This window comes from Pan troglodytes, chromosome 7 (assembly GCF_028858775.2).
Source record: "Pan troglodytes isolate AG18354 chromosome 7, NHGRI_mPanTro3-v2.0_pri, whole genome shotgun sequence".
Classification (NCBI taxonomy): Eukaryota; Metazoa; Chordata; class Mammalia; order Primates; family Hominidae; genus Pan; species Pan troglodytes.
Window position 1 is genome coordinate 18,553,757 of NC_072405.2, and position 14,947 is coordinate 18,568,703.

General features: G+C 53.8%; 2 protein-coding genes across 2 annotated transcripts; both read left to right on the forward strand.

The window, feature by feature from the left end:
* The first annotated feature begins 3,667 nt into the window (after positions 1-3,667).
* Positions 3,668-6,690, forward strand: LOC134810708 (protein FAM90A15). The gene is made up of 4 exons (XM_063816753.1): positions 3,668-3,804; positions 4,299-4,498; positions 4,955-5,063; positions 5,728-6,690. Exons 1-4 carry the CDS (start codon positions 3,682-3,684, stop codon positions 6,688-6,690), a joined length of 1,395 nt encoding a protein of 464 aa, XP_063672823.1. The 5' UTR covers positions 3,668-3,681.
* A 4,630-nt stretch (positions 6,691-11,320) lies between these two features.
* LOC134810709 (protein FAM90A15) lies at positions 11,321-14,895 on the forward strand. Its single transcript, XM_063816754.1, has 4 exons — positions 11,321-11,457; positions 11,952-12,151; positions 12,608-12,716; positions 13,381-14,895. The coding sequence occupies exons 1-4, from the start codon at positions 11,335-11,337 to the stop codon at positions 14,341-14,343; spliced, it is 1,395 nt and encodes a 464-aa protein (XP_063672824.1). The 5' UTR covers positions 11,321-11,334; the 3' UTR covers positions 14,344-14,895.
* The last annotated feature ends 52 nt before the right edge of the window (positions 14,896-14,947 follow it).

Here is a 14,947-nt window from a genome sequence, read left to right on the forward strand (position 1 = left end):
GTAGGCCAGATTTATGTTTCTCTCCACCCAAACATCTCAGCGGAGTAAAGAATAACAAGGCAGCATTACTGCCAACACGTCTCGCCTCCCGCCACAGGGCAGCTTTTCTCCGAGCTCAGAGTTGAACAAATGTACGATCGGGCTTTACACCGAGACATTCAGTTCCCAGGGGCAAGCAGGAGACAGTGGCCTTCCTGCATCTCAACTGCAAGAGGCTTTCCTCTTTGACTAATCCACCTCAGCACAGACCCATTACGGGTGTCAGGCTGGGGGACAGTCAGGTCTTTCCCATCCCACGAGGCCATATTTCAGACTGTCACATGGGGAGAAACCTTGGACAATACCCTGCTTTCAAGGGCAGAGGTCCCTGTGGCTTTCCACGGTGCATTGTGCCCCTGGTTTATTGAGACTAGAGAATGGCAATGACTTTTACCAAGTATACTGCTCGTAAACATTTGGTTAACAAGGCACGCCCTGCACAGCCCTAGATCCCTTAAGCCTCGATGTTATACAACACAGGTTTTTGTGAGCTCCAAGTTGGGTCAAAGGGGCCGCGGCAAAGCTACAAATGATCAACATCTCAGCAAAGCAATTGTTTAAAGTACAGGTCTTTTTCAAAATGGAGTCTCTTATGTCTTCCCCTTCTACATAGACACAGTGACAGTCTGATCTCCCTTTCTTTACCCTACATCCAAGGGCTTGAACATTTCTTGACTTGTTGGCAATCCAAATCGTTATGTCTCCGAAACAGAGTTGACTGAGGGGACCGCAGGGCTGGGCAGGACCTTTGACTTCGTATACAACCACAGGAGCAAGAAAACCTCAGCCCCACTCTACTAACACGCACCTAGTAAAATTCCGCCAACCGAATCTCACCCACGCTAACACGTGGGGAGCGTTGCTTGCACCACGAGTCCCCATTTGGCTCAACCGCCGATGCCAAGTGTGTGGTTCCAGTTGCGACGGCCCCCCGTGAAGTGGCTTCCGGATGTGCGAATGAACCAGGCAGAGTTTCACTGGCCAAATAGACCCCAGCAAAGCTGAAGTCAACTCCCACATTTGGGATGTACTTCAGAGGTAAAACATTCATCCCGTCTTCTTTCCGGATGTCTGACACCGTGGTTCTCCCCCTGATCCTAAGAGTAGCTGAGGTAGAGACTCACTGAAAGATCTAGGCAGGGAGATCCCATCATGCACAGGCTCTCTCCATTCTCTGACCTGGGAACAACTCTGAGCAGGATTCCACATCTAGGGGGCCTCGGAACTGAGCGGGATTTTCTGAGACACACCAAATGGCTGCTCCCTTTCCGCCGCTGTTGAGGGTCGTTATCTGGATTATCCAGATCACCTAGAAAGTATCCGTATCCAGAATCAATAAGATCAACTCTCTGCTCCTCTGACAGCAGAAGGAGCAGGACCATAAGGAACCAAAGAGCGTGGAAGGAAACGATGTGACAGGAAAGCTCAGAGAACGGCCACAGGGGGTCGTCAGCAGGCCTTCCAACCTGAATCATGAATAATTAATGAAGCGCAAATCAAAGGGGACTCGAGTTTCAGCAGGAGCAATTCATCCAACGGGAGATCGCCGGAGGGCCAACACGATTGAGAGACTGGGAGCCGGGTGCAGTGTCAAAGGGGACGCGACTGGTTCCAAAGCTCAAGAACACCATGGGGTCACTTGGGCTACGTGAGAAAATGCCCCAGTGTGCTGGTTCATCATTCCGACTCCTGCCTGTCTCTTCCCGTCCAAGGAACATGGACCCTAAGTCGTGCAGCTGCAGATGACCATGGGCAGAATTAGGGGCCGTGGCACAAAAGTTCACCGACACGGGAGTTCCACAGAAGGTGCGGTGGATCTTCGCAAATCCAGAGACATGGCAATGGGACCCAGGGAATTAGAGCCTCACAGGCGTCCGGGACACTTTTCAGGCATAATGCCTGGAGTCGCAAGACGAGCTGAAAAAGGAGCCAGGCACTGAAGGACAAAGCGTTGTTGACTTTCCTCATCTGTGTTTCCCAGTGCGGTCCAATTCACGGTGGTTTCCAAGCGCCTCCTGGAGGAGAAAACACATGAGGGTGCGGTCAGGGTTCTCTGCTGACAGACTTACCTTGGGGAAGAAAGAGAAGCTCTGAAGATGGATCATGGCCGTGACTGCACGTCAAGGAGAATCTCCTTGATGACACTGAGGCCCACGTCGAGATAGACTAAATGTGGTCCAATTAAAAGGTGTCTATTTTACCACATTTTTTAAAACAAAACAAAACAAAACAAAACAAAACAAAAAGATGGAAAAGAAGACAGGGGTACAGGCACCAGTGTTACATGTCTGACGGGGAGCATCTATTCTTCAAAGCTTGCAGCTGTACACGTAGGTTTTAGAATGTCTGTCAGCAGTGGACATGATGTTAGAGTGGGCTGTGCAGATAGACCTTTCCAGGTCACGTAATTGGATTAAGTTAATTGCAATTAAGGTACAGGTAACTGATTAGGTTAGGGTACGTTCCATGTCAGGTGACCAGAGGCAGTATAAAAGGCAGCCTGGAAAGCAGAGGTCCCTCTCCGCCCCTTCCTCCGTCGTCCTGGATGCTGCATCGCTTCCAGCGGGGCTGCTCCAGCACCTGCCCATCTCAGCGCCAGCCGGGGAAAGCAAGTAGACGCGTAATTTCAGGTTAGTTTCACTGAACTATTGTTTTTTTCACGCAATCCCTGAGGGGTGTGGGGGTGGGGGGAAGAGACACAGGAGGCCGAAAGAAACCGATCACACTGGGGCTTGCTGGTGGGGAAGGATGTGTTCTCGTTACTAGTAATTCTTGCAACAGAAAACGAGAAAACATATCCGTCTCCACATGTGGGATAAGACCAAGATGGGAATGCGAAAAGAAATGTACTGCAGCATGCTGAATTGGTGGGTAAATGGAAAAAGGACTTTGGAAAAAAGGGTGGTTTGCCCTTCAGCCGTGTAAGACGTCGATACGATGTGGCACTTGTTCCCCGTTTGTTCAGATGAATTCGTGTGGTATGCGTAAAATACCAGAAAAAATAAATAAGTAAAGAGGGGCTGGAGCTAAAGCCAAAAGGTAGAACAGGAAAGACCATCACCTGCTAGTGTGGTAGAGAGGAAGGTAACTTCTCTCTATGAATTTGTGTTTGGAAGTTGCCTAATGAAATGGCCAGAGTAGCGAGTCAAGTTGTCACAGGAAGCATCCCTTATCCCTGACTTCAAACAGACCTGCCAAAGGGTGGCGCAAGCCATGCCCTGTGTCTTCGATCATTCTGTCCGTCAAGGGAGATAGAATCACCGCGTCTTCTACCGGAGTGAATCGTGAGAGACCTAAGTCCAGTCTCCAGAATCAGTTGCTTGTTTGGGGTTGAAAGCTCAACTCCCCATACCTAGGCCACGGGCCCTGTGGCAGGTGCGGTTTACTCTTGGACTAGGTAGTCATGGCAGAGGAACACACAGTATCCGAGGATGCACACAGCACATTGTGTTCTACAGATTTGACCGACTGGTGGTGAGGTCTCCTCATGACCACACCGGCAGGGAGTTAGCAGGTGGCTTCCTGTGGGTGTGTGAATATCCAATGTGCTTAACCATCGACATGTGTGTGTTTGTGTGTGTTTCAGGTGACCCAACAGTCAGCCCCTGAAAAAGGCGGTCACAAAACCCCCAGGCGACGAAGATGATGGCACGTCGGGACCCCAAATCTTGGGCCAAGAGGCTGGTGAGAGCCCAGACCCTCCAGAAGCAGCGGAGGGCCCCAGTTGGGCCAAGGGCTCCCCCGCCCGATGAAGAAGATCCCAGGGTAAGTCTAGCCCTGGATCTCTTGGGTATCGGGGTGGGGGTGGGGACGGGGGGAGGGGTTGTCACACGGTCCTCAGAGACTGGGTTGGATTCCAAAGAGCTCTGTCACCACCACCCAGGTTGCTTTTCCCATCCAAGGTGGGCGTGGCTTGGGACCTTCTCCCCGGCCCGATAGGTCCCTTGAGAGACTCTTGGGGGCAACCTCCCTTTCTACTTAGAGTCCTGTGTAGCCACGTTTGGCTGTGTTGTTGACTTCGGGTTCACCGTCGTGCCCCTTGGAACCTTGAGTCCTTCCTTTCAGAGTTCCTCCGTCACGTGGGCTTTGGGAGGGAACATCGTATCCGAACTCTCCCAGCTCTTAACGGCCCCCATGCCGGTGTCCCCTCTTTGGAATCCTTATTCAGCTCTGAATTCACAATCCGTCCCAATGTGGACGTGGGATCGCTGCCTGTGGCTTCAGCTCACTCACCGACATCACTTCCTTTCCACCCACAGCTCAAGTGCAAAAACTGCGGGGCCTTTGGCCACACGGCCAGAAGTACCAGGTGCCCCATGAAGTGCTGGAAGGCAGCCCTGGTTCCAGCGACCTTGGGGAAAAAGGAAGGGAAGGAAAACCTGAAACCATGGAAGCCCCAGGTTGAAGCCAACCCGGGGCCCTTGAACAAGGATAAGGGAGAGAAGGAAGAGAGACCAAGGTGAGCAGTGGGAGGGGTTTTCACCACTCTTAGGGTACTGCCTCCTAAGGACATGGTGTCTCTGCACCTGCACACCGTGTGCCTTTCCGTCTCCGGGCCAGGGAAGGAACGCTGCAGAGAAATAGGCCGGAGCTCCGTGTCCTCCGGGGTTCCACACCCAGGAGCTCCTTTGGCTCTGGGAGATTCAGGGACGGGGAGAGGCGGGGGCGCTTCGTGCAGGTTCCCCACGACAGGGGGAAAAGCGATGGAATCCAAATCACAGTCCTTAGTTGGGAAGCCTAGAGGGCCACCTGGGGGACGGGAAGGTTGGCACGTGAGGGAAGGTGCAGAGGCGGAAAGGGCACCAGATGTCCATTTCTGTATCACAAAACACGGAACGGGGCTGGGCCCCACACAGGGTTCTCCCTGTCTCCTGGGGAAAACCAGGAGAACAGAAAACCTTTTTCTGTTCTGCAGGCAACAAGACCCGCAGAGGAAGGCTCTCCTCCACATATTTTCTGGGAAACCTCCAGAGAAGCCGCTGCCGAATCGAAAAGGATCCACGGAATCTTCTGATTATCTGAGGGTGAGTGTCACCCCGGGCCCCTGGTCCTTTTCTCCTCTAGGTCACCCTGGTTGATTTCCTTTCAGCTTCCCGTCTGCGGGAGGAAATCGGGGAACCCCTCTTTCTTGCCTTCTTGGGGTCAGGGACTCCACGATCCTTCCAGGTCAATTTGATTCCAGGCGAAGGCATCTGAAGATGCCGTATTTCCTGTTGCTTTCTTTCTGTCCAATTATGGCAAGCCTGCCAACAACATGTTCCTAGCGGCATGAGGAAATTAGTCCCTCAGAGGCCCCAAACGTGGAGAAGGCTAAACCCAGGAACATGCATGTGTTCAGAGAAGACGTCCTGAGTACCCTTGAGCCACCAACCTGCCTTCGGAAGGGCCTCAGTCCGTTCCACTTCATGGAAGGCTGAGTGGAGGCGCTTTGATCCAGTTAATGCCCAAGACGCGATCTTTTGAACAATGGTGTGCTTAGATCAGCTACACATAGCTCGAGAGCGCATCTTTCATGTGTCTTGTCCTGATCAGCACTCAAGTGGAGGGTCTGTCCCTACTTCCAAGGACCGCCTGTCGATACTGTACTAAGAATTTCATGGCGTGTGCACCTTGTCTTTGGATGTGCTTGATTTTCACGTTGGCTCCATGCGGAGGAACTTCTAACCTGTGTTGTTTCCTCTCTTTCAGGTTGCAAGCGGGCCAATGCCGGTCCACACAACCAGTAAGAGGCCGCGCCTGGGCCCTGTCCTCGCTGATCGCTCAGCTACCGAAACGTCTGACAGGGGCTCCGTCTTGGCTTCGCCGTCTCCCCTCAGAAAAGCCAGTCTGAGCTCCTCCTCAAGTCTTGGACCAAAGGAAAGACAGACAGGGGCTGCGGCCGACATCCCTCAGCCTGCAGTCAGGCAGCAGGGCCCCGAGCCTCTCCTCGTGGTGAAGCCGACACACAGCAGCCCTGAGGGTGGCTGCCGAGAAGTTCCCCAGGCTGCCTCCAAAACCCACGGCCTGCTCCAGGCCATCAGACCCCAGGCACAGGACAAACGTCCTGCGGTGACCTCACAGCCCTGCCCGCCAGCCGCCACACACAGCTTGGGCCTAGGCTCCAATCTCAGCTTCGGGCCAGGAGCCAAGAGACCTGCCCAGGCTCGGATTCAGGCTTGCCTGAACTTCCCCAAGAAACCGAGACTGGGTCCCTTCCAGATCCCCGAAAGCGCCATCCAGGGAGGTGAGCTGGGGGCCCCGGAGAATCTCCAACCTCCGCCAGCCGCAACCGAACTTGGACCAAGTACGTCGCCCCAGATGGGCAGGAGGACACCCGCCCAGGTGCCCAGCGTCGACCGGCAGCCTCCGCACAGCAGACCTTGCCTGCCTACTGCCCAGGCCTGCACCATGTCCCATCACCCAGCGGCCAGCCATGATGGGGCCCAGCCTCTCACAGTGCTCTTCCGGAGACTGGAAAACGGACGCTGGAGCTCCAGCCTCCTGGCGGCCCCCTCATTTCACTCTCCTGAGAAGCCGGGAGCCTTCCTCGCTCAGAGCCCTCATGTGTCAGAGAAGTCTGAGGGTCCCCGTGTTCGTGTCCCACCGAGCGTCCTCTATGAGGACCTTCAGGTTTCCTCCTCCTCAGAGGACAGCGATTCTGACCTGGAGTGAGACTGCAGGTGGCAGGGGCTCCTTGGCCTCCAGCTCCCGTGACTTGGAGGGGACTGTGGGACTGAGGAGTGCAGAGCAGAGAGCAGACTCTGTGCGGTGACTCCGAAGCTCCCCGGCTGTGGCGCTTCTGTGGATGTGGGAGCCCAGGCCAGGCAGGGAGCAGATGCAGGGACTCTGCCTCATTGAATTCTGGTGAGGGACGTTGTAGTTCGCGTGGTTCTCCGGAAACGCGCCAGGAAAAGCTTCCGTGCCAGAGATTCGTTGCCTCAGAAACTGCGTGACGCGCAGGAGTCAGACTTCCGCTGGGACGTCAATAGGAAACTGGGGAATTACTGTGTATTTGCTCTCTAGATGACTGAATAAGGGAAAAGTTAGGGAACCCTGAGAGGTGCAGCCCTTCCGCTGTGCCCCGCCCTGAGAGCAGTGTTTCGGACGCTGGGAAGCGTGCTGTGCAGAGCGCTCTCGGGGTCTTTCCTCAGCCTCGAAAACTGGGCTGTGGAATGCCTTTGTACATGTGTGTGTTTAATTGGTTTTGAAGTGAATAAAATTCTCAAAAAGATGACATATTGTCTTTTGACTCTCATTCCGTGTTTGTGTTTAACTGATTTTCCGAGTGAAGGGGTGGCCTGCCCCTCCACACCTGTGGGTGTTTCTAGTCGGGTGGGATGAGAGACGGAGAGAAGAAATAAGACACAGAGACAAAGTATAGGGAGACAACAGTGGGTCCAGGGGACCGGCACTCAGCACACCAAGGACCTGCACCGGCACCGGCCTCTGAGTTCCCTCAGTTTTTATTGATTATGATTTTCATTATTTCAGCAAAAAGGAATGTAGTAGGAGAGCAGGGTGATAATAAGGAGAAGGTCAACAGCAACAAAAACAAAAACAAAAAAAAAAAACACACACGTGAGCCAAAGAATCTATATCATGACTAAGTTCAAGGGAAGGTACTATGCCTGGACATGCACGTAGGCCAGATTTATGTTTCTCTCCACCCAAACATCTCAGCGGAGTAAAGAATAACAAGGCAGCATTACTGCCAACACGTCTCGCCTCCCGCCACAGGGCAGCTTTTCTCCGAGCTCAGAGTTGAACAAATGTACGATCGGGCTTTACACCGAGACATTCAGTTCCCAGGGGCAAGCAGGAGACAGTGGCCTTCCTGCATCTCAACTGCAAGAGGCTTTCCTCTTTGACTAATCCACCTCAGCACAGACCCATTACGGGTGTCAGGCTGGGGGACAGTCAGGTCTTTCCCATCCCACGAGGCCATATTTCAGACTGTCACATGGGGAGAAACCTTGGACAATACCCTGCTTTCAAGGGCAGAGGTCCCTGTGGCTTTCCACGGTGCATTGTGCCCCTGGTTTATTGAGACTAGAGAATGGCAATGACTTTTACCAAGTATACTGCTCGTAAACATTTGGTTAACAAGGCACGCCCTGCACAGCCCTAGATCCCTTAAGCCTCGATGTTATACAACACAGGTTTTTGTGAGCTCCAAGTTGGGTCAAAGGGGCCGCGGCAAAGCTACAAATGATCAACATCTCAGCAAAGCAATTGTTTAAAGTACAGGTCTTTTTCAAAATGGAGTCTCTTATGTCTTCCCCTTCTACATAGACACAGTGACAGTCTGATCTCCCTTTCTTTACCCTACATCCAAGGGCTTGAACATTTCTTGACTTGTTGGCAATCCAAATCGTTATGTCTCCGAAACAGAGTTGACTGAGGGGACCGCAGGGCTGGGCAGGACCTTTGACTTCGTATACAACCACAGGAGCAAGAAAACCTCAGCCCCACTCTACTAACACGCACCTAGTAAAATTCCGCCAACCGAATCTCACCCACGCTAACACGTGGGGAGCGTTGCTTGCACCACGAGTCCCCATTTGGCTCAACCGCCGATGCCAAGTGTGTGGTTCCAGTTGCGACGGCCCCCCGTGAAGTGGCTTCCGGATGTGCGAATGAACCAGGCAGAGTTTCACTGGCCAAATAGACCCCAGCAAAGCTGAAGTCAACTCCCACATTTGGGATGTACTTCAGAGGTAAAACATTCATCCCGTCTTCTTTCCGGATGTCTGACACCGTGGTTCTCCCCCTGATCCTAAGAGTAGCTGAGGTAGAGACTCACTGAAAGATCTAGGCAGGGAGATCCCATCATGCACAGGCTCTCTCCATTCTCTGACCTGGGAACAACTCTGAGCAGGATTCCACATCTAGGGGGCCTCGGAACTGAGCGGGATTTTCTGAGACACACCAAATGGCTGCTCCCTTTCCGCCGCTGTTGAGGGTCGTTATCTGGATTATCCAGATCACCTAGAAAGTATCCGTATCCAGAATCAATAAGATCAACTCTCTGCTCCTCTGACAGCAGAAGGAGCAGGACCATAAGGAACCAAAGAGCGTGGAAGGAAACGATGTGACAGGAAAGCTCAGAGAACGGCCACAGGGGGTCGTCAGCAGGCCTTCCCACCTGAATCATGAATAATTAATGAAGCGCAAATCAAAGGGGACTCGAGTTTCAGCAGGAGCAATTCATCCAACGGGAGATCGCCGGAGGGCCAACACGATTGAGAGACTGGGAGCCGGGTGCAGTGTCAAAGGGGACGCGACTGGTTCCAAAGCTCAAGAACACCATGGGGTCACTTGGGCTACGTGAGAAAATGCCCCAGTGTGCTGGTTCATCATTCCGACTCCTGCCTGTCTCTTCCCGTCCAAGGAACATGGACCCTAAGTCGTGCAGCTGCAGATGACCATGGGCAGAATTAGGGGCCGTGGCACAAAAGTTCACCGACACGGGAGTTCCACAGAAGGTGCGGTGGATCTTCGCAAATCCAGAGACATGGCAATGGGACCCAGGGAATTAGAGCCTCACAGGCGTCCGGGACACTTTTCAGGCATAATGCCTGGAGTCGCAAGACGAGCTGAAAAAGGAGCCAGGCACTGAAGGACAAAGCGTTGTTGACTTTCCTCATCTGTGTTTCCCAGTGCGGTCCAATTCACGGTGGTTTCCAAGCGCCTCCTGGAGGAGAAAACACATGAGGGTGCGGTCAGGGTTCTCTGCTGACAGACTTACCTTGGGGAAGAAAGAGAAGCTCTGAAGATGGATCATGGCCGTGACTGCACGTCAAGGAGAATCTCCTTGATGACACTGAGGCCCACGTCGAGATAGACTAAATGTGGTCCAATTAAAAGGTGTCTATTTTACCACATTTTTTAAAACAAAACAAAACAAAACAAAACAAAAAGATGGAAAAGAAGACAGGGGTACAGGCACCAGTGTTACATGTCTGACGGGGAGCATCTATTCTTCAAAGCTTGCAGCTGTACACGTAGGTTTTAGAATGTCTGTCAGCAGTGGACATGATCTTAGAGTGGGCTGTGCAGATAGACCTTTCCAGGTCACGTAATTGGATTAAGTTAATTGCAATTAAGGTACAGGTAACTGATTAGGTTAGGGTACGTTCCATGTCAGGTGACCAGAGGCAGTATAAAAGGCAGCCTGGAAAGCAGAGGTCCCTCTCCGCCCCTTCCTCCGTCGTCCTGGATGCTGCATCGCTTCCAGCGGGGCTGCTCCAGCACCTGTCCATCTCAGCGCCAGCCGGGGAAAGCAAGTAGACGTGTAATTTCAGGTTAGTATCACTGAACTATTGTTTTTTTCACGCAATCCCTGAGGGGTGTGGGGGTGGGGGGAAGAGACACAGGAGGCCGAAAGAAACCGATCACACTGGGGCTTGCTGGTGGGGAAGGATGTGTTCTCGTTACTAGTAATTCTTGCAACAGAAAACGAGAAAACATATCCGTCTCCACATGTGGGATAAGACCAAGATGGGAATGCGAAAAGAAATGTACTGCAGCATGCTGAATTGGTGGGTAAATGGAAAAAGGACTTTGGAAAAAAGGGTGGTTTGCCCTTCAGCCGTGTAAGACGTCGATACGATGTGGCACTTGTTCCCCGTTTGTTCAGATGAATTCGTGTGGTATGCGTAAAATACCAGAAAAAATAAATAAGTAAAGAGGGGCTGGAGCTAAAGCCAAAAGGTAGAACAGGAAAGACCATCACCTGCTAGTGTGGTAGAGAGGAAGGTAACTTCTCTCTATGAATTTGTGTTTGGAAGTTGCCTAATGAAATGGCCAGAGTAGCGAGTCAAGTTGTCACAGGAAGCATCCCTTATCCCTGACTTCAAACAGACCTGCCAAAGGGTGGCGCAAGCCATGCCCTGTGTCTTCGATCATTCTGTCCGTCAAGGGAGATAGAATCACCGCGTCTTCTACCGGAGTGAATCGTGAGAGACCTAAGTCCAGTCTCCAGAATCAGTTGCTTGTTTGGGGTTGAAAGCTCAACTCCCCATACCTAGGCCACGGGCCCTGTGGCAGGTGCGGTTTACTCTTGGACTAGGTAGTCATGGCAGAGGAACACACAGTATCCGAGGATGCACACAGCACATTGTGTTCTACAGATTTGACCGACTGGTGGTGAGGTCTCCTCATGACCACACCGGCAGGGAGTTAGCAGGTGGCTTCCTGTGGGTGTGTGAATATCCAATGTGCTTAACCATCGACATGTGTGTGTTTGTGTGTGTTTCAGGTGACCCAACAGTCAGCCCCTGAAAAAGGCGGTCACAAAACCCCCAGGCGACGAAGATGATGGCACGTCGGGACCCCAAATCTTGGGCCAAGAGGCTGGTGAGAGCCCAGACCCTCCAGAAGCAGCGGAGGGCCCCAGTTGGGCCAAGGGCTCCCCCGCCCGATGAAGAAGATCCCAGGGTAAGTCTAGCCCTGGATCTCTTGGGTATCGGGGTGGGGGTGGGGACGGGGGGAGGGGGTGTCACACGGTCCTCAGAGACTGGGTTGGATTCCAAAGAGCTCTGTCACCACCACCCAGGTTGCTTTTCCCATCCAAGGTGGGCGTGGCTTGGGACCTTCTCCCCGGCCCGATAGGTCCCTTGAGAGACTCTTGGGGGCAACCTCCCTTTCTACTTAGAGTCCTGTGTAGCCACGTTTGGCTGTGTTGTTGACTTCGGGTTCACCGTCGTGCCCCTTGGAACCTTGAGTCCTTCCTTTCAGAGTTCCTCCGTCACGTGGGCTTTGGGAGGGAACATCGTATCCGAACTCTCCCAGCACTTAACGGCCCCCATGCCGGTGTCCCCTCTTTGGAATCCTTATTCAGCTCTGAATTCACAATCCGTCCCAATGTGGACGTGGGATCGCTGCCTGTGGCTTCAGCTCACTCACCGACATCACTTCCTTTCCACCCACAGCTCAAGTGCAAAAACTGCGGGGCCTTTGGCCACACGGCCAGAAGTACCAGGTGCCCCATGAAGTGCTGGAAGGCAGCCCTGGTTCCAGCGACCTTGGGGAAAAAGGAAGGGAAGGAAAACCTGAAACCATGGAAGCCCCAGGTTGAAGCCAACCCGGGGCCCTTGAACAAGGATAAGGGAGAGAAGGAAGAGAGACCAAGGTGAGCAGTGGGAGGGGTTTTCACCACTCTTAGGGTACTGCCTCCTAAGGACATGGTGTCTCTGCACCTGCACACCGTGTGCCTTTCCGTCTCCGGGCCAGGGAAGGAACGCTGCAGAGAAATAGGCCGGAGCTCCGTGTCCTCCGGGGTTCCACACCCAGGAGCTCCTTTGGCTCTGGGAGATTCAGGGACGGGGAGAGGCGGGGGCGCTTCGTGCAGGTTCCCCACGACAGGGGGAAAAGCGATGGAATCCAAATCACAGTCCTTAGTTGGGAAGCCTAGAGGGCCACCTGGGGGACGGGAAGGTTGGCACGTGAGGGAAGGTGCAGAGGCGGAAAGGGCACCAGATGTCCATTTCTGTATCACAAAACACGGAACGGGGCTGGGCCCCACACAGGGTTCTCCCTGTCTCCTGGGGAAAACCAGGAGAACAGAAAACCTTTTTCTGTTCTGCAGGCAACAAGACCCGCAGAGGAAGGCTCTCCTCCACATATTTTCTGGGAAACCTCCAGAGAAGCCGCTGCCGAATCGAAAAGGATCCACGGAATCTTCTGATTATCTGAGGGTGAGTGTCACCCCGGGCCCCTGGTCCTTTTCTCCTCTAGGTCACCCTGGTTGATTTCCTTTCAGCTTCCCGTCTGCGGGAGGAAATCGGGGAACCCCTCTTTCTTGCCTTCTTGGGGTCAGGGACTCCACGATCCTTCCAGGTCAATTTGATTCCAGGCGAAGGCATCTGAAGATGCCGTATTTCCTGTTGCTTTCTTTCTGTCCAATTATGGCAAGCCTGCCAACAACATGTTCCTAGCGGCATGAGGAAATTAGTCCCTCAGAGGCCCCAAACGTGGAGAAGGCTAAACCCAGGAACATGCATGTGTTCAGAGAAGACGTCCTGAGTACCCTTGAGCCACCAACCTGCCTTCGGAAGGGCCTCAGTCCGTTCCACTTCATGGAAGGCTGAGTGGAGGCGCTTTGATCCAGTTAATGCCCAAGACGCGATCTTTTGAACAATGGTGTGCTTAGATCAGCTACACATAGCTCGAGAGCGCATCTTTCATGTGTCTTGTCCTGATCAGCACTCAAGTGGAGGGTCTGTCCCTACTTCCAAGGACCGCCTGTCGATACTGTACTAAGAATTTCATGGCGTGTGCACCTTGTCTTTGGATGTGCTTGATTTTCACGTTGGCTCCATGCGGAGGAACTTCTAACCTGTGTTGTTTCCTCTCTTTCAGGTTGCAAGCGGGCCAATGCCGGTCCACACAACCAGTAAGAGGCCGCGCCTGGGCCCTGTCCTCGCTGATCGCTCAGCTACCGAAACGTCTGACAGGGGCTCCGTCTTGGCTTCGCCGTCTCCCCTCAGAAAAGCCAGTCTGAGCTCCTCCTCAAGTCTTGGACCAAAGGAAAGACAGACAGGGGCTGCGGCCGACATCCCTCAGCCTGCAGTCAGGCAGCAGGGCCCCGAGCCTCTCCTCGTGGTGAAGCCGACACACAGCAGCCCTGAGGGTGGCTGCCGAGAAGTTCCCCAGGCTGCCTCCAAAACCCACGGCCTGCTCCAGGCCATCAGACCCCAGGCACAGGACAAACGTCCTGCGGTGACCTCACAGCCCTGCCCGCCAGCCGCCACACACAGCTTGGGCCTAGGCTCCAATCTCAGCTTCGGGCCAGGAGCCAAGAGACCTGCCCAGGCTCGGATTCAGGCTTGCCTGAACTTCCCCAAGAAACCGAGACTGGGTCCCTTCCAGATCCCCGAAAGCGCCATCCAGGGAGGTGAGCTGGGGGCCCCGGAGAATCTCCAACCTCCGCCAGCCGCAACCGAACTTGGACCAAGTACGTCACCCCAGATGGGCAGGAGGACACCCGCCCAGGTGCCCAGCGTCGACCGGCAGCCTCCGCACAGCAGACCTTGCCTGCCTACTGCCCAGGCCTGCACCATGTCCCATCACCCAGCGGCCAGCCATGATGGGGCCCAGCCTCTCACAGTGCTCTTCCGGAGACTGGAAAACGGACGCTGGAGCTCCAGCCTCCTGGCGGCCCCCTCATTTCACTCTCCTGAGAAGCCGGGAGCCTTCCTCGCTCAGAGCCCTCATGTGTCAGAGAAGTCTGAGGGTCCCCGTGTTCGTGTCCCACCGAGCGTCCTCTATGAGGACCTTCAGGTTTCCTCCTCCTCAGAGGACAGCGATTCTGACCTGGAGTGAGACTGCAGGTGGCAGGGGCTCCTTGGCCTCCAGCTCCCGTGACTTGGAGGGGACTGTGGGACTGAGGAGTGCAGAGCAGAGAGCAGACTCTGTGCGGTGACTCCGAAGCTCCCCGGCTGTGGCGCTTCTGTGGATGTGGGAGCCCAGGCCAGGCAGGGAGCAGATGCAGGGACTCTGCCTCATTGAATTCTGGTGAGGGACGTTGTAGTTCGCGTGGTTCTCCGGAAACGCGCCAGGAAAAGCTTCCGTGCCAGAGATTCGTTGCCTCAGAAACTGCGTGACGCGCAGGAGTCAGACTTCCGCTGGGACGTCAATAGGAAACTGGGGAATTACTGTGTATTTGCTCTCTAGATGACTGAATAAGGGAAAAGTTAGGGAACCCTGAGAGGTGCAGCCCTTCCGCTGTGCCCCGCCCTGAGAGCAGTGTTTCGGACGCTGGGAAGCGTGCTGTGCAGAGCGCTCTCGGGGTCTTTCCTCAGCCTCGAAAACTGGGCTGTGGAATGCCTTTGTACATGTGTGTGTTTAATTGGTTTTGAAGTGAATAAAATTCTCAAAAAGATGACATATTGTCTTTTGACTCTCATTCCGTGTTTGTGTTTAACTG